Source organism: Mya arenaria, chromosome 6 (genome assembly GCF_026914265.1).
Source record: "Mya arenaria isolate MELC-2E11 chromosome 6, ASM2691426v1".
Taxonomy (NCBI): domain Eukaryota; kingdom Metazoa; phylum Mollusca; class Bivalvia; order Myida; family Myidae; genus Mya; species Mya arenaria.
In genome coordinates this window covers 4044780-4072698 of record NC_069127.1, presented here as the reverse complement: position 1 = coordinate 4072698, position 27919 = coordinate 4044780, and the positions used below count along the sequence as shown (strand labels likewise).

The window sequence follows — 27919 nt, the reverse complement described above, 5'->3', positions numbered from 1 at the left end:
CATGTTCTATTCCTTAACCACAAAAAGCGTATAGCTGTAGTTGTCTCTGACACTTAAATAAAACACAAATATAAAAATATAGTTTTCATTCCAAATGAGTTTTATTTTTCCATATTTTCATATTTCCTGTTACAAATAAATGAATGCAGCTGCATTTTTATGTTTTAGAAGATTGTTCGAAATGTGTTGCACCTTGACTAGAACAGATGAAGAAAGAATGGCTAACAATGAAAACATACAAAACCAATGCATGTCCATGAGTCATGATCAAACCCAGAAAATGTAAACATTATGTATTATGCAGGATCATCTTGAATGTAAAATAAATTCTTTGTAAAAAGAAATCAACATGTGTAAGAAACAGTTTTACTTCATGTTACAAACCAGTCAAGGTTTTTTTTGTAGTTTGTATGTATATCAGCAAAATAGCGAAATAAACACTAGTCAAAAAGTTAACAATAAAATAAAACAAAACAAAAGAGAATTCATTAAAAAATAGCCAGATGTGTAAAGAATACAAAATTTCCATGTGTTAAATTTCCTAAATTGAACACAATTATATGGCATTTCAGTAACAAAGCATTGGATGCGGTCAGTAAGTAAATAATGTTTTCCAATATTTTTCAAAACACTTTTTATCAAACTAAAATGAATGTTTCTTTGAGAGATTGGGCAGTGGCTAGTAAAGCATTGCACGTGCCCTTGCGGTGGGTTTGCGCACTCGTCCACGACTGCTTACAGTTACACTAGACTCTGTCTCACTCTCCGAGTTACCACTGTCTTCGTTGTACTTGACCCTGGCGGTAGGTTTACGAACCCGTTCCCGACTGCTTGCTGTCACACTAGACTCCATCTCACTTTCCGAGTTACCACTCTCTTCTTTGTACTTGACTGTTCTCCGCCCCCGATTACGTGTGCTGCGATTCCCTTTACTTCGTGAACCATTGCTGAGACCCTTGCCGCTGGCCTTAATCTTTGACCGCTTCCTTGGAGGCCCAGAGTCACTACTCTCACTTTGTTCACTGATGTGTTGCACACAACTTGACTTCTGTGAGCCTCTTGTTTGTGGCAAGGGGTTGTGTTCAATTGAATCTGTTTCCCAGCCTTCCTCTGAATCTGAAGAACTCTTGGTGTTTGAGGTTGTGTTTCCATCGCTCTCTTCATTGATTTCTTCTTCACTGGCATTGTTTCTTTGCCATTTCTTCTTTCTACCAGTTCCTTTCATTTTTCTACTGTGAGCTTTGGATTTTCCCTTCTTTGGACTCCTTGCAGGTTGTTTTCCTTTTTGTCTACCTCTGGTGGGTTTTCTTTTCACCGGTTCTGAGTCACTCTCAGTAGCACTATCACTACTCTCACCTTCACTATCTGGTTCACTATCTCCTCTAATATTGGTAGCGACCTCTGATTTTACCTGAGTAACCCTGGATCTGATTGAGGTAGGCAATGTTTCTTCGATCTCAGTATCACTGTTACTACTTTCCTGAGTCTTCTTTATTGAGCGCTGTTTCTTTTGAGATCCCTTTGCTTTAGCACTATCAGATATCACAGATTCAATGTCCTCTTCCTCCTCATCTGTAAAGAAACCCTCATTGGTGTACTTCCTTGTTTTGAGCGTGCCAGTGCGAGCCCTGGTGGAGTACACTGACCCTGAGTTGTCTTGTTCACTGCCCTGAGAGTTGGCCGGCTTGCTCCTCTGAACTGGAGCTGAAAATAGAAGATCTTGATTGACTAAATGCAGTTTTCATTATATCCCATTTAGGTGGTTTATATTCTTTCAGTGAAATAACAAAGACATCACAGAGCAATCGCCAAACACCCTTACAATGGCTCGGGATTATTGTGTATTGAGGCAATATTTGTACCATATTTCATCTGAATATCTTGAGCGTTTTTTTTTGTTTTTGCATGATGCTGTCAGTGAAGACAAGAATGACATCAAGTCTATCAAAATACCTTGACCATCTTCCTGTGAAAAACAGATGAGTGAAATATGCTATTTCCGATTGTGAAAATATTCATTTGATACTTTTTACTGTTTTGAAATTATAGCCTGCTCTCATGTTTAAATCAAACGTCAAGGTGAGAAGGATTAGGACACATCTTCAACTTTGTCTTTTCCAAAATGAATTTACGTTCCCAAATAATTCTACATCATGATAAGCATGAAATTCCAACAGGCAACCTTGAGGGTATTGACCGGAAAACAGATCAGACATACATGAAATTCCAACAGGCAACCTTGAGGGTATTGACCGGAAAACAGATCAGACATACATGAAATTCCAACAGGCAACCTTGAGGGTATTGACCGGAAAACAGATCAGACATACATGAAATTCCAACAGGCAACCTTGAGGGTATTGACCGGAAAACAGATCAGACATACATGAAATGGAACATGAATGATAGATTTTAGAGCATTAAATGTTTAAGCAAATTCAATCAACACAGTGAAGTAAAGTGAAAATAGAAAAATACAGAGAACTACAAGCAACACTCTGAATATATATCTTTTCTTTACAAGGACTCTTTATCTACGCTGTACCTTTCTTCTTAGGTGACCTTTTTGGCTCCAGATCAATCTCAAAGTCATCATCAGTGTAGTCGGGTTTAGGCTCAGGAAAATCATGATTTTCCCCATCACTGAAAAGGTAGCCCACGGGCCGACGGACACTGCGACGCTCTAAAACAATATATGGTACAAACTTATTCCACATAACGTTCATCGTTTGTTGAAAGAAGTTACATTTTGAATAAATAGTAAACATGGTGTCATTCTTCCATTTTTTTTTTTAATGGTAGGCTCTATATTTCCCCAAAATGATCCAAAATAACCTTAAAGTCTACTAACCTCTGAGTGGCCTTTTCCTGGCATTTGATGCGTGTTGTTTGGATGGAGGGATAGAGGTGATATCAACATCACTGTCACTGTGGTGAGTTATGCCATTGGTTAGCCTGTGAGAGCTGCGGTTTGGCCGACCGCGCGATACGGCACTGTGACTGGGCCCTGCACCGTTGGTATGGGGACCATCATGACCAAATCTTGCAGATGACCTGTTAAGAAAAGTACACTTATCATTATTATCAACTAGATTAATTTTGATGCAAAGCATTAAAGACACAGCAAATGTTTATGAAACATAAAGGAAGCTGATGCAGTTCACCAGCATACAAAATTTGAGGACCCTGGATACAAGCATTCTTCAGTTATTGAACAGATTTTCCGCTCATGACCTTTTACCAAAAACATTCTTCAAATAGTGATCAGAAACTGATTTTCAGCAGAAGGTAATCTTTAGGACACTGGGACATTGATCTTTGACTAACTGACCTCAAAATCAAAAGCTTATCTGCTGGTCATGACCAACCTGCCTACAAAGTTTAAGAACCCTGGGACTAAGTGTTCTTTATCTTTATATATATATTGATTGGAAACCTTGGGAATGGTCAGATGGACAGACAGACCATCAGATAAATATATGCCAACCTTTGGTCGTAAAAAATTCTAGGCAGGTGCTGTTATTCTAACTATTTAAAACTTACGGTTTAATGTTTTTGGTCTTTCCTGGATGATGGGAAAAGGGAAATTTGATATTATTTGTTTATTAGGGTTATAATAATAAAAACAGGAGCATACATGAGAAAAGAAATTCAAAGTAATTATAACAAGTTTAATGCCATTTATTATCAAAATTGAGCATTTAAATAATTGTCATTGAATTTTCAAGCTAACTTTTCTTTAAAAATCCGATTATTTTAAATATTAAAAAGCAAAACATACTGTCAAAAGATTTAATTTTGTATTTTGATGTTTCTTTTTTCTTTAATCAGTTGATACAATTTCTTGTTCATAAAGTTTTTTTCTATCAAACATATAATATAGTTTAATTTTACAATAATAATGTTGGCTTGTCCATTTTGAAAATGTGACTCTCCATGGTACAACATTGAAACCAATTCAACCATGGAGTCATGTTTTATGCAATGTCAATAAATTTGTTATCCAAAAAAATTTAAAATATTTTATTCGGAAATTATTTTGCATACCAATTATAACCCCATATTCAGAAAATGGGAACTTACTGGGGTGGGTATCCGTGCCCACTCTTCTTGATGGCCTTCCTCCAAGTGGAGATGATCTCCTTCATGTGGGAGTCAAACATAGCAGAGAGGCGCAGGGTCATGGTGTAAATCCGCGAGCGTTTGTTTGTGTTGTAAAACTTGGAGTTGGAGAAGATGTGGGCCATGTCTCGGGCAAGCTGCGTCGGGTCTGTGTACTCCCCACCCTCCAGCTTCTCACCAACGATGCCCAAGTCCATTGGGTTCTCTATTACAGCGTAGTAGTCCTGACAATAGTAGGAGACAATGGAATTCAAAACTGACACCATAAGCCTGTTGTAATAGCATATGGTGAAGGTGATTTTAACATGTAGTATCTGTTGGTGGCAATATACAACTACATTTCTTTTTAAATATTGAAACACAATATTATCTCATCAATGAAAACCTAAGAAATGGAAGGCTTTACAAACAGGTCAACAATTAACATAAATTGCATCTGCCAAAACTGGATATTAATTTTAATTAACTATTATAGATCATAGCCGGTTATATTGGTTTCATAACATATACTTGTCTCTAATTGCTGATGTTATGAAAAGTGCTAGATATGAGTTCTGGTTTGTGCTTCATACTGGGTACTGGTCTATATTGACAGGTGATCTGATGGAGCTACATACTGAGTACTCATCTATATTGACGAATGTTCTGAATAGTGCTACATACTGAGTACTCATCTATATTGACGAATGTTCTGAATAGTGCTACATACTGGGTACTCATCTATATTGACGAATGTTCTGAATAGTGCTACATACTGAGTACTCATCTATATTGACGAATGTTCTGAATAGTGCTACATACCGGGTACTCATCTATATTGACGGGGGTTCTGAATAGTGCTACATACCGGGTACTCATCTATATTGACGGGGGTTCTGAATAGTGCTACATACCGGGTACTCATCTATATTGACGGGGGTTCTGAATAGTGCTACATACCGGGTACTCATCTATATTGACGAATGTTCTGAATAGTGCTACATACTGGGTACTCATCTATATTGACGGGGGTTCTGAATAGTGCTACATACCGGGTACTCATCTATATTGACGGGTGTTCTGAATAGTGCTACATACTGGGTACTCATCTATATTGACAGGGGTTCTGAATAGTGCTACATACCGGGTACTCATCTATATTGACAGGGGTTCTGAATAGTGCTACATACCGGGTACTCATCTATATTGACGGGTGTTCTGAATAGTGCTACATACTGGGTACTCATCTATATTGACGGGGGTTCTGAATAGTGCTACATACCGGAAACTCATCTATATTGACAGGGGTTCTGAATAGTGCTACATACCGGGTACTCATCTATATTGACGGGGGTTCTGAATAGTGCTACATACTGGGTACTCATCTATATTGACGGGGGTTCTGAATAGTGCTACATACTGGGTACTCATCTATATTGACAGGGGTTCTGAATAGTGCTACATACCGGGTACTCATCTATATTGACGGGGGTTCTGAATAGTGCTACATACCGGGTACTCATCTATATTGACGGGGGTTCTGAATAGTGCTACATACCGGGTACTCATCTATATTGACAGGGGTTCTGAATAGTGCTACATACCGGGTACTCATCTATATTGACGGGTGTTCTGAAAGGCTCTGAATCTTCACACTGCATGATGGTAGCCATGAGCTGCTGGCACTCCACCTTCCAGCCATCAGGATTAACGCCCACCACAGACAGGTGACGACGCCGACGGGAGGACTTGGAGGTGCCCGGAGTAGCATCATCCTGATAGAGAAGGTGCCGGTTAAAGGCATATATAAGAGATAAATGACTATCACAAACTTTTAAATCCCGGCAGTTATTTTCTTCTGTCAATATAAGATGTGTCTGTAGAAATTGTGGACAATCAAAATAAACAAAATATTAGCAGAGGCTTAAATGGAAGAAATTTAGTGGTAAAATCACAATTACTGGAATAAAGGCATGAAACTTTGAGTTCTATTTCTGAATGAACTGTATAACATGGTGATATACATTTTAAATGTGTGATAGATCATAACCACCAACCTTACAGACATGTCACACATGTTATATGTCTTACTGACCAAAAAATATAATATTAAATCCAGCCAAATGAAGTCATTTAGCAAAAACACTTTCTATGTTCAAAACGTGTTTGTGTATACCTGAGGGTGTTTGTGTGTGGATGTCCCTGGTGTGTCATAATCCTCTGTAGCCTCCCCGCTGTCTGAGCTCCAGTGGATCTTGCGACCATGGACAAGCTTGTTGATCAGCTGACATGGGTCGGAACTGTCCACGTCTCTGCAAACCACAAAGGATAGTGATTTGTCATGCTTGTACACAATGTTGTAAATTTACATAACCATATTAAGCATGAGCCTTTAAAAACATAAAATATCAGACACTTTTAAACATTTTGTTTACACAATTTAGTCTCCATTAAATTATTTAGCACTTAAGATATGTTAGAAAGATTTAAAAATAACTTTTGGCGCTCTTTCGGTGAAATATATTATGATCTTACACTGAAACAAACAATTGTCCTCTATACATTTAAACGTTGTTAATCTGAAATTGTTGGGACCTAGATAATAACTTTGGATTAACGATACTTCCAATTAATAATTATTAGAAAATGACAGCATTCACAAATTATTGGCGACATATATATAAATATTTAGATATAAAAATTGCAATGTCAGTTACACACCACTATATGTTGCATCGTTCAGTATACATGTATGTTAAATTATTGTTTAAAAAATTGTTTTTATACTTTTTATTAAAACAACGTAATGCATGTAGTGTATTCGTAACATAGCACAGTTAATATATAACATGATACAATATATGTGGCACTGAAAATGAGCTTAGTTAACTAAGAATGGAGTAATTTTTTTTAAAGAATGATGCAATGTCTCGCTTCACTTTGTTCTCATACTTCTCCCGGTAAGTTATTGGATTGTGGCACCGCTTAACACCCCTCCATTCACTTCCAATCCAGATATCTCCCCGGGTTGGTTACCGGGTCTTCTCTGGATTGTTCGGAAGCAGTTGAGATAGACATTTCAAATTTCAAATCGTGCAAAAAAGCCATTATATACAAACGACTCCACCCAGAATAAATGGCTCATTATCTGACATCGATGTTTGTTACACACACATGCTCCATGCTCAATGTCATTCTTTAACAAGCCCTTAACAGGGGCAGACCCAAGAATTGATGCTAGAGGGGACATAACTTAGGAGCACACATTTTGACATGCGCCCTTCCCTTAAACATGAAATGTATATGGCATAAAATGCTTGAACAGGATTAGGGTAACTCCCCCAAGAAAACTAACAATTTCTAGTCCGAAATTGAGCATTTAGTGATTTGTTACTTTTTTTGTATCCGATACTAACGTAAGAAGTAAACTTATTTTAGGGGGGGGGGGTGCCCCCACTTAAATCTGCTGGTGCTAATTTGCTTCATTAACATCTCAAACCAATGCTATCGCACTATGGTGTGAAAACTATGAGATCACAGAGATTGAAACAGTGATTGATAAATAGGTGTGAAATACCAAATCAGGTCCAATTAAGACTTAAAAGCATGAAAGCAATCATAATAATCATTGCTTATTGATTCAATCAATACAGGTTAAAAATACAGCTGTTAATGCATGCTTACCCTATAAACTTGAGCAGAGCATCACAGAGAATTTGAGCACTTTTTACAATCTGAGAGTTTGGTTCATTGAATGTTTTAGCATTGGATTCGATGTATCTTAGATCAAACTGGAGAGCTGTCACGCGCCTGTAAAAACACAAATAGTAAAGGTTATATTGAAAGCTAAACTAAAGCAGCAGTTACCAATGTTTATCTGTAGAAAAGGGACATAGATACAAGTGTACACAGTTATGATTGAACAACCTGGTCATTTTTTAAGATATGGTCAAGGTTAAGTATTTATACATCAGCACTTTTTTACCCTGCGTTAGATATTCAATTAAGAGGTAAGTTAAATTGTTCGCAATATTGTTTATATTTACTGTTAATAGCTTTATTTTGCAATATGTATACATCTCTCTTAACAAAAGAAAACAAGATTATCCATACCTGTAGAACCTGTTTTCAAGTCTGCGTTTGATGGTGTTGAGATCCATGGGGTACTCTATAGTCACGGCATAACTAGGAAACGCATTGAGGTCCACTGGCGTGAGGAAAGGTTCTGCTATGGAATGGCCCATAACCTGATCAACCAGAACAACCATGTCAACGATTGGGGATTTTTTATTGTATTTATTTTGTTTTGAATGTATTCAATTTTATAATGACTGACACTTCACAGGCAAGTGGTGTAGTATTCTGCTATACTAACACTAGAAACAGTTTGTAACTTCATGTTAGATGTGCAAAAACCCTCTTGTTACCATTCATGACATCAACAGTTTAACATTCCTTTTCTGCTTCATTCCTCAAGGCAACTTGCCAGAAGTACTGGTCCAGGAAAAACCAGCAAAAACCACCCCTTGAAGAAATATGGTTAGCCCTTGCATAGGGAATTTGGGAATATGCCCTCAGAAAAAGCCAGCATTTGTGATTAATACCAGATGTTTCCTTTATTAAGCTGTGAAAGTAGTACTACTAGCACTAGGGCTTACCTGTTCCCAGCCATGTACAATCCTGTCACACTCCTGGTCCATGGGCCCGCCCGGCCACTCGCTGGACCGTGGTTTATACATGAGGCCCTTCAGCTCCTCCGGTGTGACCAACACTCCACCTCCTATCACAGATGGAGGGCCTGAAATACATGTACCATTACAATTAACATACATCTTTACCATCAATAATCTTTAAATCATTGTCAATGTGAAAGCATCTATTTTTTTCATTTTCATTCTAATACTTACAATTTATGTTAAACAATACTTGGGTATCATAAAGCAGCTACATAAGACAGGCGTGTATTAAGTCTGCATCGGACAATACTCTCAACTGTTGGCATGCAGCAATCAGAGAGGGGAGGCAACTGTGTCATAGTGTACTTCATGCTTCATGCAATTTCAACAAAACAAACACAAAATAACTTCAAACAGCAATACAAACATAAATGAAATAAAAAAACATAAGCCTACAGGGTTCTCGGTAAAGCCTCTGTTTGACTCCTGTCCTTGACTTGACCTTGACCTCATTTTTACCTAACTTTCTACTATGTTCAGGATTTGTTCCCTTAGATGACCTTGTAACCCTTTTCAACTCATTTGATAGAGCCTTTCTCCTTGACCTTGCATATGACTTTCGCTTTTCAGACAACTTCTCTGCCTCAGTCTCGTTGTCCAGTTCAGCTTGATCATAACCATTTTGTTCAAATAGAGGTATTTTGAACTTAAACTTATCAAAGTCAATGTTGAGATTTGTTAGGGTAATAGGTTTGTAATGGCTCTTCAAACATTTTGCTCCATAAAGATGGAGCAGTGTAAAGTTATCTGTGTCTTTGACATGGGTGTAAAGATCTGTGGTCACAGCGCTAAGGGAGTCAAACTTGGGGTGGAACAGTTTGCAACATGCGTCAATAAATTCCCTAATTGTGGCGTGCATAGAGCCAGGTTTGAGGTCAAGAGTGCCTGTGAAAAATCATAAAAACACCATCAAATCAGTAAGAATATCTTGTACTGAAAAGCAAATTAATCATGCTGTTTTATCATTCCCAAACTTGAATGAATTACAGACACAAAAGCAAATAATTGAATACAACCATATATTGTATCTTTATAATTTTAAAGATAAATATGGTACAACACAAAATGTTTATTACAGTCGTATAATAAGACAGTACAAAATGAAATCAAAAACTACAGTCGAATCCTGTTGGCTTGTTATTGCTTGGCTTGAATTCAACTGAATGGTCAGGGTCTATTTTATGCCAGGCTCATTGTCAATTTCATGGTCCCACAGAAGAATTTCAAACTTTGTTTTGATTGTTGGATTCAGGTTATCAGATTAATTATTATTGGCGTGATTTTGCACAAGTCGCTAAGCGATTAGCTTTGCTTGGTCTCAAATGAAACTGGCTTTTAAAACAGTTTGAGCAAACATGTCATGAATTTAATTGTAAGCTGTCTTTAATTGTCATGAGTACTTTGTTAAACTCTCAATTATAGAACGCGATCAATGTTTAATTCAAGTTAATGTACAATCTATATCAGGGCTTTAAAACGGACAATTTGCAGGGCTAGAGCAATTTTGACCATGCCCAACCAATTTCAGTAACAGAAAATGGCTAAAAAATATGTCCAAACTTTTCTCTTTTTTTATAATTTCAGTAAAAAATGTAGAAATTGTAAAAAACGATCATTGTTAGTCATGCACAAATCCTAAAATAGACAGCGGACATACTTGAGGTGATAGTAAATTAGCTATGATGGCTCTGAAGGTGCGCTTACAAATTGTCACATTGTGAATATTTATTGACAGAAAATCTAATCTTAGGAACTGTTTTTTGGTTTTTATGTTACTCACTGTATGAAATATGCTTTATTTTTTTTTGTCGTATTGATGTGTTTAAATTTGTATTTTTAATGTGTTAATACATCAGCAAAAATCATATGGTATTGTTAATTTGTCATAGTATCGAATGTCTTGAATGGCTCATGTCGCGAACAGTACACTGTGGGTACAGGAAATATGTCTAATAAATGCTCTCCTCTGGCGGAGATAAAGTAGAAAAATAACAAAAAAGGTTTGAACAGGATTAATTAACTTAATATTCCTTAAGCATTCCAGCTTGGCTCAATATTGGCAGGCCTTGAATTATTTTGTCCATTGCCTGGGATATCGAGCCAACAGGTTTCGACAATACTATAACTGACTATACTATAACTAGCGACAGAGAGCATTACGCATTTGTTGTCAAAAGCGCAACATGAAAGCAGGAGTAACAAGAGAAACAGAAATACTACCTGTACTAACGTACTACCTGTACTAACGTTGTATTGACCAAGAGTCATAACGAGCAGTTTTCACAGGCATTTTATATTTCATTTTATATCAAACCAAAACCAAAACCACTGCTTACACTATCAAGATGCTTCAAATACCGGGAATATGCAAAGTGTTTAAAAGTATGCTTTTGCTATGTTTATAAAGCTCAATAATTTTTCCTCAGCCCAACATTTTTATTATTCAGCATTAAACAGTGAAGAATATCCCAGATACTAAACTTGGCAGAACTGCATATTCCTCTATACAAGTATGGAGAGTATGAAGTGTGCTCTTGCGAACAGATGTCTGCGGTCTAAACATGTGCAGTTTTGTACAGTTACATGGACAAGAAATGAAAATCTCACAACAATATGAACATACTGTACTTACGCGATTCTTCCATGGGCTCGAGATCCCAGGGACTAAGAAACTCCCTCTCAGCATTGTCCCATCTGTAAAACAGGAGCATTACACAGCATGACTTTCAGGACAGAAAACAGTCCTATTGTGATAATATAAAGCACTTATAACTGTCATTAAATCATAGTAAAGGAGAGATCTCTGATATCAAGAATATGGTAAAATTTAAATGAACACAATCTGTCCGTAAGTTCAAATCCATTTCAATTAAAAAATTGATGACTATTTTCATTTGTCTATTAATTTTAAATGATTATGAGAATCAACTACTAACATGTAAGACACCGCAACAAATGCCATAATCCTATAGCATGTGGAATGCCTACCTGACTTTGAAGCATTGGAACAAGCTGTCTGGATACTCGGCCTGGAACGGAATCTGCTCCTCTATGATCCCCATCCACCAAGAGTCATCAATCATCGAACGGAAACGACTCCCTGGTAAATGCACACACAAACAAAATGTCAACCTACTGATCAGTTCAGAAAGCTGATCAGATTTGTTGGGTAGTCAATCCAAAGAATAAAAACTGTGAAAAGCTCATACCTGTAATATCAGCATTTTAAGGTATCTGATGTTAAATTAAGCTTATAATCGACCAATTAACGCAAATGTTTTGATGTCTTGTGACTCTATACAATAATACTGGTATCAATTGTAAAGGGTACCGTATTGCTTGCAGGTTACTTACATGTAACATAAATGACTGAAAATACATTATAGATGTTATTGCAGGTTGTATTTTTGTTCGGCATTTAACTGAAATCTGGCAGAAACTAGAACTGTAAGCCAAAGGCTAACGAATACCCCCCAACCCTTCCCTGTCTAGGTTGTTTGCCCTGGCCTTAGTTATGGTATCATTAGAAAGCACAAGGCAATAATACAGGTGCACAAAATCACATATACAAAGGTTCACATCATGGTGATGGATAGCTGAAAGTTTGAGAAAAATATATTGAAAAATGACAAAGGAGTAGGCCACCAAAGCGAATATTGTAACAAATTTAAGGCCTGTATGCACCTAACTTCAGGACTTTTGATGGTCTTTTTAAGGACAAAATCAATTAAAGGTCTTTTTAAGGCCATGCAAACATTCTGATTAATACAGGTGCACCAAATCACATATTCAACAGTTCATATCATGGTCATTGACATCTGAAAGTTTGAAAAAGATTTATAGAAAAAATGAGAAAAAATGACCAAGGATTAGGCTAGACAAAGCTGTATAATTTTTGCCTATTTTAACTTATTCAGGGGCCATAATTGGAGACATGATCATGTGATTCCAACCACAATCACAGGGGCAAATGTTCTCACCATGGCTAAAAGTTTGAAAAAGATTCATTCAAAAATGACGAAGGAGTAGGACGAACAAAACTAATTTTACCCAATTTAACTCATTAAGGGGCCACAACTCCACTCAGGATCATGTGACTCCCACCAAATTCATGGAGGCAAAGGTTTACATCATGGCCATTAATATTTGAAAGTTTGAAAAAGATTTGCTCAATAGCTTCAAAGAAGAATCCTGGACAAAGCTAATTTTGCCCAAATTAACTCATTAAGGGGCCACAACTCCACTCAGGATCATGCGACTCTGACCAAATCCACGGAGGCACAGGTTTACATCATGGTCATTAATATTTGAAAGTTTGAAAAAGATTTGTTCAATAACGACAAAGATGAATCCCGGACAAAAAAACGGACGGACAGACGGACAGACAGACAGACGGACAACCCGATTCCAGTATACCCCCCCCAAACTTTGTTTTGGGGGGTATAACTATTTATTTAAATTAAAGTCACAAAAAGAAAATTAATCTAATTACAAAGATTATTTAATCTACACAACTATTCTCTTCTCTACTCATAAAACCCTTTCAAATGATACCAAAACAATATAGGACCACCAGGCATCCAACATATACATAATTATGTATTGGATACCTTTAACCATCTGATTTAGGAAAATTATATAAACATAGGTGGATGAAGGCAAGTGACTAAGAAGAGGAAGTCTTATGTACAAATTGTTCAGAAAAAGTAACTCACCAGGTCCCCATTTCCTCGCCATGGCGATGTCATAGTTCTGTTTAATGACAAGAAAGTCAACGACGTCTGTCATGTCATGATACCTAGAATGCAACACGCTCATTATTTCTCTGTGGTACATTATTGAAACATATCGCTATTTTCAACTTTTGCTGCATATTTTGTCAATCAATCAAGGGTTTATCTTTCTATTTCTTCAAGAAAATGTTGAGCTGAGTAAAAATTACATAAAAAAATGTTTATCAATCAAGGGTCATAACTCAGTAATTACTAAAGCCAGAGTTATGAACCTTGCTTTCAACAATTATGTTAATTTTTAATAAATGACATTGATGATGATGATTCTAAACACATACACACATCAACAAACTAGTTAAGATGCATGCAGAAAGATAAAACTCACATACTTGATGTTAAATGATCCACTGGTATTTCTGAGTGTGACAGGGTCAATGTAGTTGAGCTTGAGGCAGCAGAGTCGGGTCCCGGTCTTCAGTACCTCATACCGGATGCCAACTATACGAACCAGCTCCTTCTCCTATGTAAAACATTAACAGTAACAGGATAATCAATTAATAAAACAAAACTGTGTCAAATTCAATAAAGAGAAATGCCATACCTTCCAAAACAAAATAAACTTTTCACCTAATCAGTATTCTTTGTTCCATGTCTAATATGTTTAATAAAAGGTAAGGTTTAGTTCGACCAAAAAACTGGTAGTCTCGGACTACCGTTAGTGTCGAACCCTGGTTTATGTAGCAAGCTAATATAACATATGGTACAGGTCCAACTACAGGATCATTAGTTAACATCTATGAGACATACTCACTTTAAGACTGGGGTATTTATGCCAGGGCTGGCCCTTGCTGGAATCTATTGGGTACACTTTGCGCCTTTCCACTGCCTTCACATAGAGCTCGTGGCCCTGACGGAGGTAGACCACCTCATCGCCCATCTGTGGGAAGTATGGCTGTTTGCGAGGTATGACGTCTGTGAGCCAGTCTGAGGGCCGGAACCTCGCCACCAGGTCTTGAATCTCCTCTGCGGACTTCCCCGGCAACATGGCAGCCTCCCGTGCAGACTGCTTCTTCTGTTCATAGTATTTGGCAGTGTATTTATCATAACCATGGATTTTGTAAGCTCTAACTAATTGCTACTACAGAGTCAAAAAATAAAATAAACCATTATTAAACATGAAAACATGTTTTCAACTCACGACCTACTAAAATCAATATGCAGTCTTCTAGCGAAAATAAAACCTTCATTAAATTTAAACAATCATTTGTGACTTACCTTCAGTGACTTTCTCTTCTTCTGGACAGGGGCTTTACCAGTCTCAGATTTCCTTGCAAGGGCCTTTCCCCTGGCCTGGCTGCCCTCCCTAGATCTGGTCTGACCCCCCGGGATAAGGCTGCCCTCCCTTCGTCTTGTCTGACTGCCCTCCCGACTAGCCGGCTGACTGTCTGGCATAGAGGTGTCGTCAGAGTCCTCAAACTCGGAGGAGGTCAAGCGCCGCCTTTTTCTCACCCTTGTGGACTTGCGCTGTGGTGGCTGCAGGTTTGAGCCTGTGTCCATACACCAGTCTGAGTAGTCACTGGAATCCCTAAGTACCAAAAGTCAATCATGTTATAATGTTAAATACCTTTCACAATAAATACCCTGTTATAGTGCTTAAATTAACACCCTCTGCATATAAAAAGCACATTTAGTAAAAAATACATTCCTTGTCACACTATCATGGCTAAAATAAATTTTGTAAAGGTATACATATACTTTTATATTGCTATGAAAAAATATGGCAATGAGGACAATTACTACAAATTCACTGCATCAGTTAGAATCACTAAGCATGAGACAAACTACACTATAAGGCAGGACTTTTCCAAAGTCATTATTACTTTCCAAATGAGGTTTAAAATGAAGGAAAATTCTAGATGTGTAGATAAATCACTCACCCTGGGTCGTCCAGGATTTCTTCCTCCTCCCACATGTCTGACCCCGCACCAGACCGTATCTACAGTTATACATACAGCATCAATTATGTTGAGGTAGAAACCTGGTCATTGTAAGAGTCACCTAGCAAGCAACAACTCCCATACCTAGTAATGCAATGGTAGTACAAGGTTTTGTCACTCAAATTAAGGATATGATCATACCATTTTGTGTCAATTGTGGGCTGCGGCAGCCAATCAATGTATCATGGATAACAGGCACTAAAATGAGTTATAAACCTATCAGAACTAAGTGACTGTACCTCCTCATCAGTATCATAGAGAGCCAGCCGTGTGAGCCGGTTAGTGGCAGCATCATCGTCCAAATTTGCCCTTGTTGTGTAACCATGACGATTTTTTTTCTTCTTTCGAGTCTGAATACCAAAGTCTACTGGCTCCTCCTGGGACAAGCAGAATTACACAATGACTAATGATGTATCTGGGGTACGATTGTAACATTATTAATTTTCATTTATTATGAAAAATATAAGTACTGGTAAATCTTAAAACATGTGACAATGTTAAAATATACTCAAATCAAGTTGAACACTATTTAAGATTGACATTTAATGCAGCTTTACAATGGGTGAAAATGCAATGTAAGATGATAATGTTAAATTTAATGATGAATTAGGTTTTAACTTAAATGGGTAAAGAAGGATTTGGAAGTCTGTAAATATTGGTGCTGTTACAAAAAAGGGCATAAATTATAAAATATGATGCAAATGATAATACATGCTCGCGCAAGAAATATCTTTAATTTTGGTTTGAAGATCGAAATTTATCAAATGTTATTTCACAGAGAAGAGAAGGTGAGAGAAGGCAACATTTTCACAAGTTGTTAAGCCATGAGTGAAATATATTTTTTTGTGATCATGAGTGAAACTTATTTTTTTTTATTACCAATCTCATTTTGCATTCATGATGTGGATTTATTTGAATACAGAAGTACCGTACTTTTCCATCTGAATCTTGAGAGGAAAGCATGGAGTTTCGTCTTGATTTCGTAAAAAAACATTTTTAAAGACATTATGACGTCATATTGAAGCATATGATGTCACAATTTAAAAGAAATTAAATTTCATTAATTATTCTTATTGGGTATCATCTTAATATGCGTTCTACTTATAAACAGAATAAAAACTATCAGATCAGTCTGTGGTTTTCAATTATTCTGGAAACTACATTTCTGCTAGTTATATAACACGGGAAATGGCAATGCTTTGTGGTATTCAGCTCATTTATACAACTAAAGCAGGTGAAACACATTACAGGTAGGTTGTTGTTGCTACTTTTTACTAGTCCATGCGTTTATTGGAAAATCCGGTGCTTTACATAAGGCTGTGACGTCATTTGGGAAATATGAAAATGGGCGTCATTATGATGCTTTTCTGTGATAAAGCCAAATGGGAACCAATATCTATAAGGGCAGTGAGAAAAGCATGATATTCCACCAAAAAACATAAAAAGAAATGTAAATATTCTACTACTATTAGATACAACATACATGGCACATATAAACACAAATACTTCTATATCATGCATGCGACTCAAATAATGTTATGTAGAGTCATACATAGAAAGCAATTAATAGATTTAATAGTGATTTTCAACCAAAATGATAGAATAGATGCACACTTTGTTCCATGCTGTTTGCTGTGTATCTGAAGATTCTACACCAGGGTAAAGTAACAAAAAGGCACCAATGAGAGGGATTACAAGGTGATTAGATACATGTGTATATATACAGGCAGAAGACAACACCCACTCCACAAGGCATGCAGGGGTCTGGATACATACAGTATGGTGGTCCCTAAAGCTCTCAACTCTCAATACAATACCGCTTAGGAAGCCAGAATGTATGATATATGGCAACAAGATGATCTCAAGTTCATTTGTAAGGAGAAACCAACGCAGTGATATGAAATGTGATATACATTCAAACAAACTGAGAAAGTAATAAATGTTTTTTTAATGAAATTTTTAAATAAATGAAATAAAGAACATTTTTAAATTGAAAAGCTCATTTTACAGCCCAATAATCCTCCATCATGATAAATGAGAATGTGAACAAGTGATGCATGTATGAATGAGAGTGATGAAGCGGTGACCAGACATACTGTACTTACAGAGCTATCTCTTCTTAGTACCAGTGACTTCTTCCGGCGCTCATTGTTGTACTGCTTAATTTCATGGTCAGCTAACGCTATTCTTAGTTCTTCACTTTTTCTGCAAAGTAAAAATATTGCTATCATTAGAACCACCTTGCCGGGGACAAGTAAAAAAAAACACTTTTACCTATCTGGCAACTTAACAAATGATGAAGCTGTCACAAAAAATTATGGCAATATATGGACTGGTTTATAATTTTTGTCAGTTATTTCAGTCTGTACAAAAGTTTGTTCGACCTCGGCTCCCGCCGGTAATAAATGGCGAGGTCCGACAATCACAGCTATATTGTAGGTCCGCTTGTCCGGCAATAATTTTTGGGGCAAAATGATTTAATAAATATGTGTCAAACGTGTATCTTGTTAATTTTATTAACTAACCTATGTTTACTTTATCAAACCAACATAATCAGGGCATTTATCGACCTGAGCTCCCCCGGTTTTGACGCATTCAAAATCGTAAATGACCCGAAAATGAAGCATCTTAAATTTGTAATATTAATCATTTGCAAGACATAACCTAAATGTCTTTTTATTAATTAAAGTCAAGAGCAATTAACACCCTCAATGACAACTGATTATCGATCAGGAATCTAATCGGTTTCCATGTTAATTAGCAGCACTCAAACTCAATGACGTGATAACTCCGCCCATTATGGAAATTAACGGATACCTTCTGCTTTTTCACTTAGTACGATGGTTGAAAAAACAACAATGCTTAAATATATTTTGTATTAGTTTTTTTAAACCATGTCTATATCAGTTTAAACAAGAGATGTTTGTCAAACATTATGCCCCCCCTGAGCGCTATGTTGTCAGGAGTATATGGACAATTGAGTGAAATATGCATGGACCGAAATGACAGCTGATTTGTTGCCGTTAAGGCAGTTTTAAGATTATGACCATTAAAGTGTGAGGATAGAATGTGTTATGACCATGACCTTTGACTCTATGAACTCAAAATCCAGAGTCATCAGCTGGTCACCAGAAACCTAAATGTCAAGTTCGAGGGCCATGGGTGCAGGCATTGTCAAGTTATCACACAGACAAGTTTTTTTCGTTCAAGGTCACTGTGACCTTGACCTTTGACCCCTTAAATCATAAGGGGTCATCTACAAGTCAGATGCAACTCCAAGTCAAGTTTGAAGGCCATGGGTTCAGGCATTGTTGAGTTATCACTCGGACAACCTTTTACCATTCAAGATCACTGTGACCTTGACCTTTGGCTCTATGAATCCTAAAATCAATAAAGGTGATCTACTGGTCAGGCTTAACATCCATGTCAAGTTTAATGATCATAGGTTCAGGCATTGTTGAGATATCAGTGGGAGAAGATTTGTTAACTTTTTTGCGTTAAAGGTTACTGTGACATTGACCTTGGCGTGATGACCCCCAAAGTCGATAGGGGTCATCTACTGGGCAGGCATAACCTTCATGTCAAGTTTGATGACCATAGGTCCAGGAATTGTCAAGTTCGCTTTCAAGGTCACTGTGACCTTGACCTTTGACCCCTAAAATGAAAGCCCTGACTTTCACAAAAATGTACATAAAATGTTTGGTCCTGCAAAAACTGGTCCGGTCCTGCAATGTAGACTGTATTGCAGGACCTCGTGTCCTGCAATGTGATAATGACTTTCGTACAGACTGTTATTTGTGTAAACAACAGGTTTTGTAACTACTAGCACAACCAGTCAATTTGTTTCAGTTGAAAGTGTAAACACACATGTTAGCATAACTATCTGTCTTCTCTAAACGAATGGCTAATTCATAAAAAAACAAGCTAATGAAGCATATTAAAAAGCACTACCAACCGGAGTACTGCAGAATCCAGCCCTTTGACAACGATCCTGCGAGTGAGAGCGGCTAAGTCCCGCGGAGTGGACACCTGCATATTGCCAAGGGACTGGCGCACCCCCTCTGTCTCCCCAACGCGTCGCATACCCACCATGTGAGAGCCACCAGCAGTGCTTACCCCAGCCACAACTGCAGAAGAACAAGTCTTTATACTATGACAAAATTATACTGAGATTTTCTTTTTAGCTTTGTATTATTAAAAATGTGTACTTAATTATACATAAATGATACAAAGGATTTCATAGTGAAGTTATCAAGAAGCGAATATGAAGAAATCAGGCTTTATCACTTAAAATATATTTCACAGCTGCCAACTTAGTGAAGAGAAGACAATAAAGAAAAAAACATCAAAGAATCATACCTGAGTTGGACCTGGAGGGCCCAGCCCTGGGTCTAGGAGAGCCCAGCTGGGGAGGAGGGGGCGGGGAACCCATGGGGGTTCTTCTTGTTGAGGCAAGCCTCTGATCTTGCTCACGCTGCAGCTGCTCTATCAACTGGTCAATGCTAGGGCGAGCACCAGGGTTGTTCTCCCCACTTACAGGGGCAGGGGAGACCTCTTGACCCTGACCCTCAGGTGGGGGAAGCGGCAGGGCGGGCTCCTCTAACACTCGGTCTCCAACTACTTCCTGCTCACCTGTACAAGCATTTACATATTGGTCAAATAAAAAACAATTATTAAAAAAACATCCTATCAGAACTTACAAGTCTGTAAACACTACCTAAACCTATTATAAATCCTAAACATAAGAGTTTAAAGTGATTTTCTTGAAGGGTTTTTGAGTTATGGTGGAAGTTTTTGCAAAATGCAGACATTAACACCAAGATTGTTATTAATACCTGAACATTTTTTTCTTATAGCAACTCACTAGGTATGTGTTTTAAGGCATTTTTGAAAAGTATGTTGAGAAAACAGTTGTACAGCCTTACAAGGATAAGTGAAACCTTAACCCAATGGCTTCTTACCTTCCTCGTTGACATGGAATTCTGGTATAAGCTGTTCATCGCGGACACTTTCTCTGCCAGGCACTAGGCGCTGCAGGAGCGGGGGGTATGGGTTGCCGTCGATGTCCACAAGAAATGGGGGTGGCATTAGGTGTGGGGCCTGCTGCGTCTGCTCATCTAGAACATAGTTGTTGGAGTCTCGCATCAGAGGACGGTAGTCTGTGTGGAAGAATACATCATTGGGAACCTGAAATGAATCACCACAGACATGTGATGTCAACAAAGAATATAACAACATCTATCAAACAACAAAATACTGTTGGTGTAATATCCAAAGAAAATTAAAATTTATTGTTGAAAGAAGCATAAAATTTTTTGCAAAGTATTCTTAAACATTATGAGCATGAATAGCATTACAAAAACTTACAGCAGAATACTTTTCGGGAGAGGCATGTCCGTAGATCATCATGTGACCATGTGAGTCGGTAGCAATGAATGACCCACCGTCTGAAGCCAGTTTACAGTCAAACACAGCCCCATGGCCTTGACCTTCAATCTAATATACATGGAAAGTATGGTGTTCAATGCCGGCAATGAGGACCACTAACACAAATCGCTTTGAATATAAATCAGATGTAAAATACAAGCTTATCTATTCTTTGAGAGATGAAAACAAAGATTACAGAGTTAAAGATTCTAGCAACAAAATAACAAGCATCACCATGTTGAAAATTTGCATGTACCTGATTAAAGAACTGCCTGACTTGTGAGCCATTGATGATGTTCCAGACGATAATGTTACCATCATGTCCTGCACTCAGAATAATCCGGTGGTCAGATTTGCACGACTCCAGCACAAACACTTCATCAGTGTGTCCCTATAAGCATAAAGTTAGTTAAAGCATGGTGTACCATTATTCAAAGCTAAGAACTTAATCAGGTCATGTGCATGTGATCCTCTTTAATATATCAATGAAGGTAAATACATTTTTATTTGCAGCTTAATGAATATGACATTGGTGATGACCATTACTAAAATATTAAATCCTTAAATAAACTTTGAGAATAAATTCCTGTACAATTACATACTGACCTTTAGTTCATGTACCAGCCTTCCTGTGAAGGAGCACCAGACTTTGATGACATGGTCATTGACGGCAGTAATCACCAGCTTGTCATCAGAGCTCCAGGCAACCATGGTTACGCGAAGCTTTGGAGGCACAGTCTCCTCTGACCCAGGTATACGTGATCCGCTCTGTTTCCTTTCATCACTATCAACTGACCTGAAACATGTGTGTGTTCTAGTATTACTCTGACAGAAAAATAACCCCCAAACTAATTTCACATTTCCAGCTAATAACTAAATAAAAACAGTTTAAATTAATCTTGGACCAACGCAAAAAAGAACAAGTAAATACACATGACTTGTGCACATATGCTTGATACAAAATTAATCTTAAGTCGTACACTGACATGATCATGCATGTATTTCAAATTGACCATCACTCACATTTCGGGCAGCTTGATACTCATGTCCAGTACAATATTTCGCCACTCGTTGCGTTCAAACTTCCAGATCCTGGCAGTTCCGTCCTTGCTCCCACTAAGAAAACGGTTGTCATGGTTGGCATAGCAGATACTGTCAACACGGTCCTAAAACAAGTCACATCATAGTTAAATGTATATACAAACTGTAATCTATATAGGCTAATAAATAAGTTGTCTCAAAAATATACATGATTCAAGTACCCGGTAGTTCATTCAGTGTTCATTTAGCTGTACAGTTACAAAGGTAAAGTACACTTGACTTAATCAGCGACGTACAGTGTGTTTTTCCAGTTCTCCGATCTTTTCTGGGTATCCAGCATGGAAGTGGTACATGCGTATCACATTGTCTGTACTTCCAGCAGCGTAGAACATGCCTCCAGGACTGAAGGATGAGCACAGTACTTGGGCTCCTGCCCGAGACTTCTCCACATATTTCACTGGACGTGCACTGCAAGCAATGACACAATCCATTAAAAAAATTCTTCAAACCAATAAGCCAATGTAAAACACCACAGCTTAAAGGACTATGCCAATTGATTAAAGCTTTAACAAGTCTTACATAAACCAAAAAGAAAGTGAAAACAGTTATGACAGAAAATAAAGTCTTACATTTGCATATATACCAGACAACAAACATGTACAATAGCTACCAGCATTACTAGATAACAGTAGTTCTAACCAACATACTTGAAAACATTGTCATTGGCAGTCCATTCCCAAAAGCAGACACAGGCGTCTCCTCCAGTGGAAGCCAAATAGCGCCGATTACCTCGTACCATCGGTGAAAACTGAAATAAATATTCTTAAATGAACCTTCTACAAAAATGAAAATACACACTATTAACATAGCCAATACCTGTATACAAATTCTCAGTCTAAAAAAAAGGAGAATCTGAAAATTTGGAAAATCTGCAAATTATACAGTCATACTCATGTTATGATAATCAAAATAAAAATATCAGATGCTCTACCTGTTCAATGACAATAAACACAGAATGTTATCTACAGTACCTTTATTAACAATTGTTTCTTAACCTATGCTAAAACTTGTATTTTGATCTTTAGAATCTATAAAGATGAAGTCAAGAGCCGTACCTGTACAGAGGTGATCATGCCAGTGTGTCCCTGCAGGACGGCGGTAGGGGCGCGGGTCTGGAGGCACCACACACGGATGGTGCGGTCACAGCTTCCTGATGCTAGCAGTGTGTTCTCATAGTTGACGTCCATGTCTGTGATCTCCGCAGAGTGGCCCCTGAGCGTGGCCTTCAGACGGCTATCCACAACCCACCAGATCTTCACTAGATTGTCATCTGCCCCCTGTAAAAGGATATAAGAATTTCTACGTTTTTTACATAAAAAGTTCACCTTACAAGAGACCCTCAAGCGTATGACAACTTTAAGCCTTTTTCTCAGCTAATAAAGGGGCAACTCTACAAATATTTTAGCAAAAGGTCAGTTACTTCCAGCTCCTTACTACACACCATTGTTGTGAACATATTTTTAGGTCAATATATTGGTTGTGGCTTAAATTAAAGATCTTGCACTCTGTAATCACCAATGCCATGAGAATTATTTTGACTATTTTCTTTGAAAACATAGACAAGCTAAAAAATATGCGCTGACTATACCACAGCTATTAAGTTTAAGGATTACAAAGTTTTATGTAAAACATGCATAGATCACTGTAAAATTAAATTAAATACAAAACCTTAACCAGAATTTCTAAGCCAAATAATAAAGGGGCAAAGAGTTTTCATACCTGATTGTTTACAGTTTAAATGCAGTACATCAAGTAGTTGCAGAGTTATTGACTGATATGTGCTTACATGCAAGATAAAGAGGTTTTTTTATTAAGGTGACACTCTTATTCAAAATCAATATATATACACATGTATAAGAAACATAAATTTTGAGTGACACACCTTCAGCTACTTACCAAATAATGCATTTATTGTAAATAAAATTAATTACTGATAACAAGAGTTGAATTATAAAGGGCAATAATTTGCATTATATTCATGATTTATAAGAGTTATCTAACTTGATTAATAAATTAGGTTGGATAGTTGGGAACACATGTCTTAAGTCTCAGTGCAATACATGAAGTACATGCTGAGGTATCAACCTATGTGTGCTTACATGCAAAACCGGCCTATTTTTTGCATTATATTCAAAATATTGTTATTTTACTTGAATAATTTAGTAGCTTGGAAAGTTGGAAATACATACCTCAAGTTACAATGCAACAAATGATGTATTTGCTGAGATAATGACTTGAATGTGCTTACATGCAAAACCTTAACCAAGGTGTGAGGCCGATGCAGATGCTGATGCAAGGGTGAGTAGTATAGCTCTCCTTACTCTTTGAAAAGTAAAGCTAAATACAACTTATACATTTACAGTGAATAGTAACAATAAACTTACAGTGAAGACAAACTCTCCTGTGCGATCAAAGAGAACACAGTAGACAGCTGAGAGATGTCCCAGTTTACGGCTCAGGCGCTGCATGCGAGCGTACATACATGTCGGAATGATATGGCCAAAGTGAGACTGTCCACTCATCTCCATACCCCGACGCACAAACACTGAAAGAAAACAAAATGGTCTTTAAGTTACTACTATAACATCATTTTATCTCATATTTTTAATCTATCAGGAATAACGGAGAGGTTGTGAATGACTTCTTATGCCCGTACATGGAACTACCTATACAAGTTAAAGATGCAGTTGACCTTAAAATGGCATTTGATAGGTTCACAGTCTTAGTTTATGTAGGTCCTGGAACTTAATGCAGTCTTAAAACCGCACACATTTTGATGACTTGTACAAAAGTAGCATTTCGAAACTTCTCTATCAACTAACTTTGGGCTTGTTTTATTTACTTTTGATAAGCCCTGACAAATTGACAAGAAACTTAGAAAAAAAATTGTTATGCCTAAATATGAGTTTCAGAACATATTTTTGTACATTTTAGACAATAATCAGGAGTTTCAAGTTCACCAACTACCTTCGACAGGATCCAGGCTAGCAATAAACTACTATGATCGTTGTTTTAAAACAGCTATATTCTAATAGAATTTATGCTTATCTACTACCATTGGAGAATTTCTTTGCTATATATAGTACTTACACCAATTTGGCACGACCATGTTGTGTGGTGGAAACTTGGGTCGGCCATTCTGCTGAGCAAGGTGAGTCACTGGAGGCCATTCTGTCTGTTGAATGTCTAAAACAGACCAAAATATATAGTCTAAAAAGTCTGAACTTAAAACTTCATCATATGATTTCGATTTCTTAACTTTAGCTTTTGAAATTAATCTGTATATATACTATTTAACATTAATATATAAATCATTATAACCTTTTGTTATATATCATGTAGTCAACTTAAGTCCAACTATTGAAGTGGCAACTGTTTTATTAAAGCCTTGACATGTTATTGAATCATCTAAACATCAAGTAAGACTCTGTTTTACCAGTTTGAAAACTGAAACTTTCAAACATTTTGTTCTTTATAAATACAAAGTAATTTTTGGCAATGATTTTACAAGCTGCACTCAAATTTTAAGAGCATTTGGTAGTGGGTCAGAAGGGTTTCTCAAACTATGATCTTTTAAATAATACAACCAAACAAGAGCGCTAAACATAAGCTGTTTTCTTTTTTCTCTGATGTTAAAGGGAGATCAGTGATGATCACTTATCAAATATTCAAGGCAGAGTAACAGGACTTGCTACACATTATGTGTATTGTCATTATTGAAACATATACGAAGCTTCATGTGCATATCGTTTTATGTTAAGACAAACGGGAACGAACCCAAAGCTTTTTCAATAATCAATATTTTCTTCGAAATCAAACTGTTGAAACAAAAACAGAATAATGAATATTGTTAACCTTGTTCTGTCCTGAGCAATGACTGTGTCCCTGCACCAAGTAATGAACCTATCCCAGTGATATGTGGCCTAATCTTCTCATCAAGCAAGGGTCCTAGACGTTGGCATATTTTCAGTAGGTGATTCCCTCCAATATGCTTGTTTATCTCAAGCTGTGTAAATAACAAAACTTGTATATAACAAATGATGTTTTTTTCTCATTTGATACTTCATAGCTATTTTATATCTTGATTGATACTCAGTACTATAATTGCCTGCTTTTAATTATTAAATTCAATCTAAAATTATTGTAGTGTATATTTCATTACAAGGTTTCCTTTAGAAATCAACATGCTAAGTAATAACCAAGAGCCAATAAATCAACATGCTAAGTAATAACCAAGAGCCAATAAATAATAACTCATTTTCGGTAACAATTTTGAATAACTGTTACCGTCGGTGCTCTTACTTGAACTGTTTTTAATATGTTTTATCAATCATATTACGTACTTTGTAAAAATTTCACACTAAATGATTTTTGTATGTCTTATACTTAATTGTGATGCAGTCCCTTTAAAACACATATAAATATGATCTGAGCATGTTCCTTTAAAAATACACATCTAAGACTGTTACAATTAGGACAAATTTCACCTCATTGTTTAAGCATTAGAAAAGTTCATATAAATTGACATTGTTTAAAGTTGCAATGATGAATAAAAAAAAATACATAAAACTTTCATTGTCTTTTATTTGAAAAACACTATATATTCTACTCAGATGCGTCTGAGTAATCTACTTTGCATACTGAAACAGACTATAGACAGCTGTCTCATATCGACCAATCGCAAGAGCTGGTATCATAATAGAGCAAAATTCTCGATTTTGGTTGGCTATCTCATGACGTCACAAGGTCAAACTAAATTTACTCTTGCTCTCTCTCTCTGCAAAAGATTTTCCAATATAATTTATTAATTTGTACAGAATCTTGACACGCTTTTTAAAAAAAAAATGTGTATATCATATTTTTCATGTAAATGAAACCATGTAACACACCAATCATGTCCTTGAAATAGAAATATTTTCCTTTAGTCAAAATACAAAACCTATCAAAATGGTGGTAAACTGCTCTTACCAAACTTTGGTAACTTCTTTCGTGTTCTCCTCCCTCCCAATCAATTCTTTTTGGTAAAAGCTATTGTGAAATCAAAGAAAAACATATTTACAACAAATGCTGAAAAGTTGAATACCTGTCATTCAGTAGTTATTTCAAGCGAATTTTTTAAAATAATGCGTATTTCTGCGCTATTTCAAACCGAAAATACACTTCAAAACAAGCTACACGTGAAAATGAAAACAAGTTTGACACCTACCTCACGTTCAACCAATTCTCGCCGCAGTACCTGTAATATAACAATAAAGGTTAACTGAAATCAACATGTAAATACTCAATCTAGCATTCAAAAGACAAATACTTACATTTGCTGCACTTTTACAGGGCCCCGAAGACAAAAATCTTTCGATCAAGAAGTACAGTTCTGAAAGAGAAAGGACAGTCTCTAGAACACGAGCAAATTATTGCCAAAACGAAGATAAATAACACATAACATTTTCAGTAACTTACCCCATTCAATTGGACTTTGATTCTTCTTAGAGACAATGTACCCAGACATTGTCGGGATATTGAACTTTTCCTAAAATGTTACCATCGTTCCATACTTTTTACGAAATAATGTCGGTAGCCATTTTCAGCAAGGTTTGGTCAACAAGCTTTGCGTAGTAATATTCAGTTCTAAAAACTGATAAAACTCTTTTTCTGTGCAACTATTAAATAACCTTCACATTTAAAACAATATTTTATGTAAAACATTTATCAGTATGTTTGGAACATGTCAAAGGATATGTAGGTATGTGAAAAACAATTCGGAACTATTTTTCATGCGCGTTAATATACTGACCTATATTTCATAGTTTGACATTTCTGACGTCAC

The 27919-nt window shown here is 36.8% G+C and overlaps 1 protein-coding gene across 2 annotated transcripts; it reads right to left on the bottom strand.

Moving 5' to 3' along the window:
• Positions 1-77: 77 nt before the first annotated feature.
• On the bottom strand, positions 78-27689 carry LOC128238308 (PH-interacting protein-like). Of its 2 annotated transcripts, none has more exons than XM_052954092.1 (35): positions 27553-27689; positions 27408-27466; positions 27302-27331; positions 27064-27123; positions 25951-26101; positions 25186-25281; positions 24480-24640; positions 23151-23372; positions 22743-22843; positions 22332-22503; positions 22018-22160; positions 21601-21790; positions 21251-21385; positions 20935-21063; positions 20529-20754; positions 19927-20199; positions 19523-19694; positions 17673-17772; positions 15807-15944; positions 15508-15566; positions 14846-15155; positions 14382-14642; positions 13960-14090; positions 13553-13635; positions 11826-11937; positions 11470-11531; positions 8760-8899; positions 8215-8348; positions 7786-7911; positions 6278-6413; positions 5706-5876; positions 4084-4346; positions 2852-3054; positions 2546-2683; positions 78-1704 (listed from the first exon to the last, which is right to left on the bottom strand). In XM_052954092.1, exons 1-35 carry the CDS (start codon positions 27599-27601, stop codon positions 680-682), a joined length of 5961 nt encoding a protein of 1986 aa, XP_052810052.1. In that variant the 5' UTR covers positions 27602-27689; the 3' UTR covers positions 78-679. The 2 variants fall into 2 exon arrangements, with proteins under 2 accessions (XP_052810052.1, XP_052810053.1); XM_052954093.1 differs by having other exon boundaries at positions 17694-17772.
• Between the last annotated feature and the right edge of the window lie 230 nt (positions 27690-27919).

Bases quoted from the DNA above. Each gene is read 5' to 3' on its own strand.
- LOC128238308 (XM_052954092.1), bottom strand. From the start codon at position 27,601: ATGTCTGGGTACATTGTCTCTAAGAAGAATCAAAGTCCAATTGAATGG. The intron at 22,504-22,742 runs GTATGTTGGTTA...CATTGCTTGCAG, and splicing joins GCCAATGACAATGTTTTCAA to TGCACGTCCAGTGAAATATG. The intron at 11,532-11,825 runs GTAGGCATTCCA...CCTGTTTTACAG, and splicing joins TTCCAATGCTTCAAAGTCAG to ATGGGACAATGCTGAGAGGG.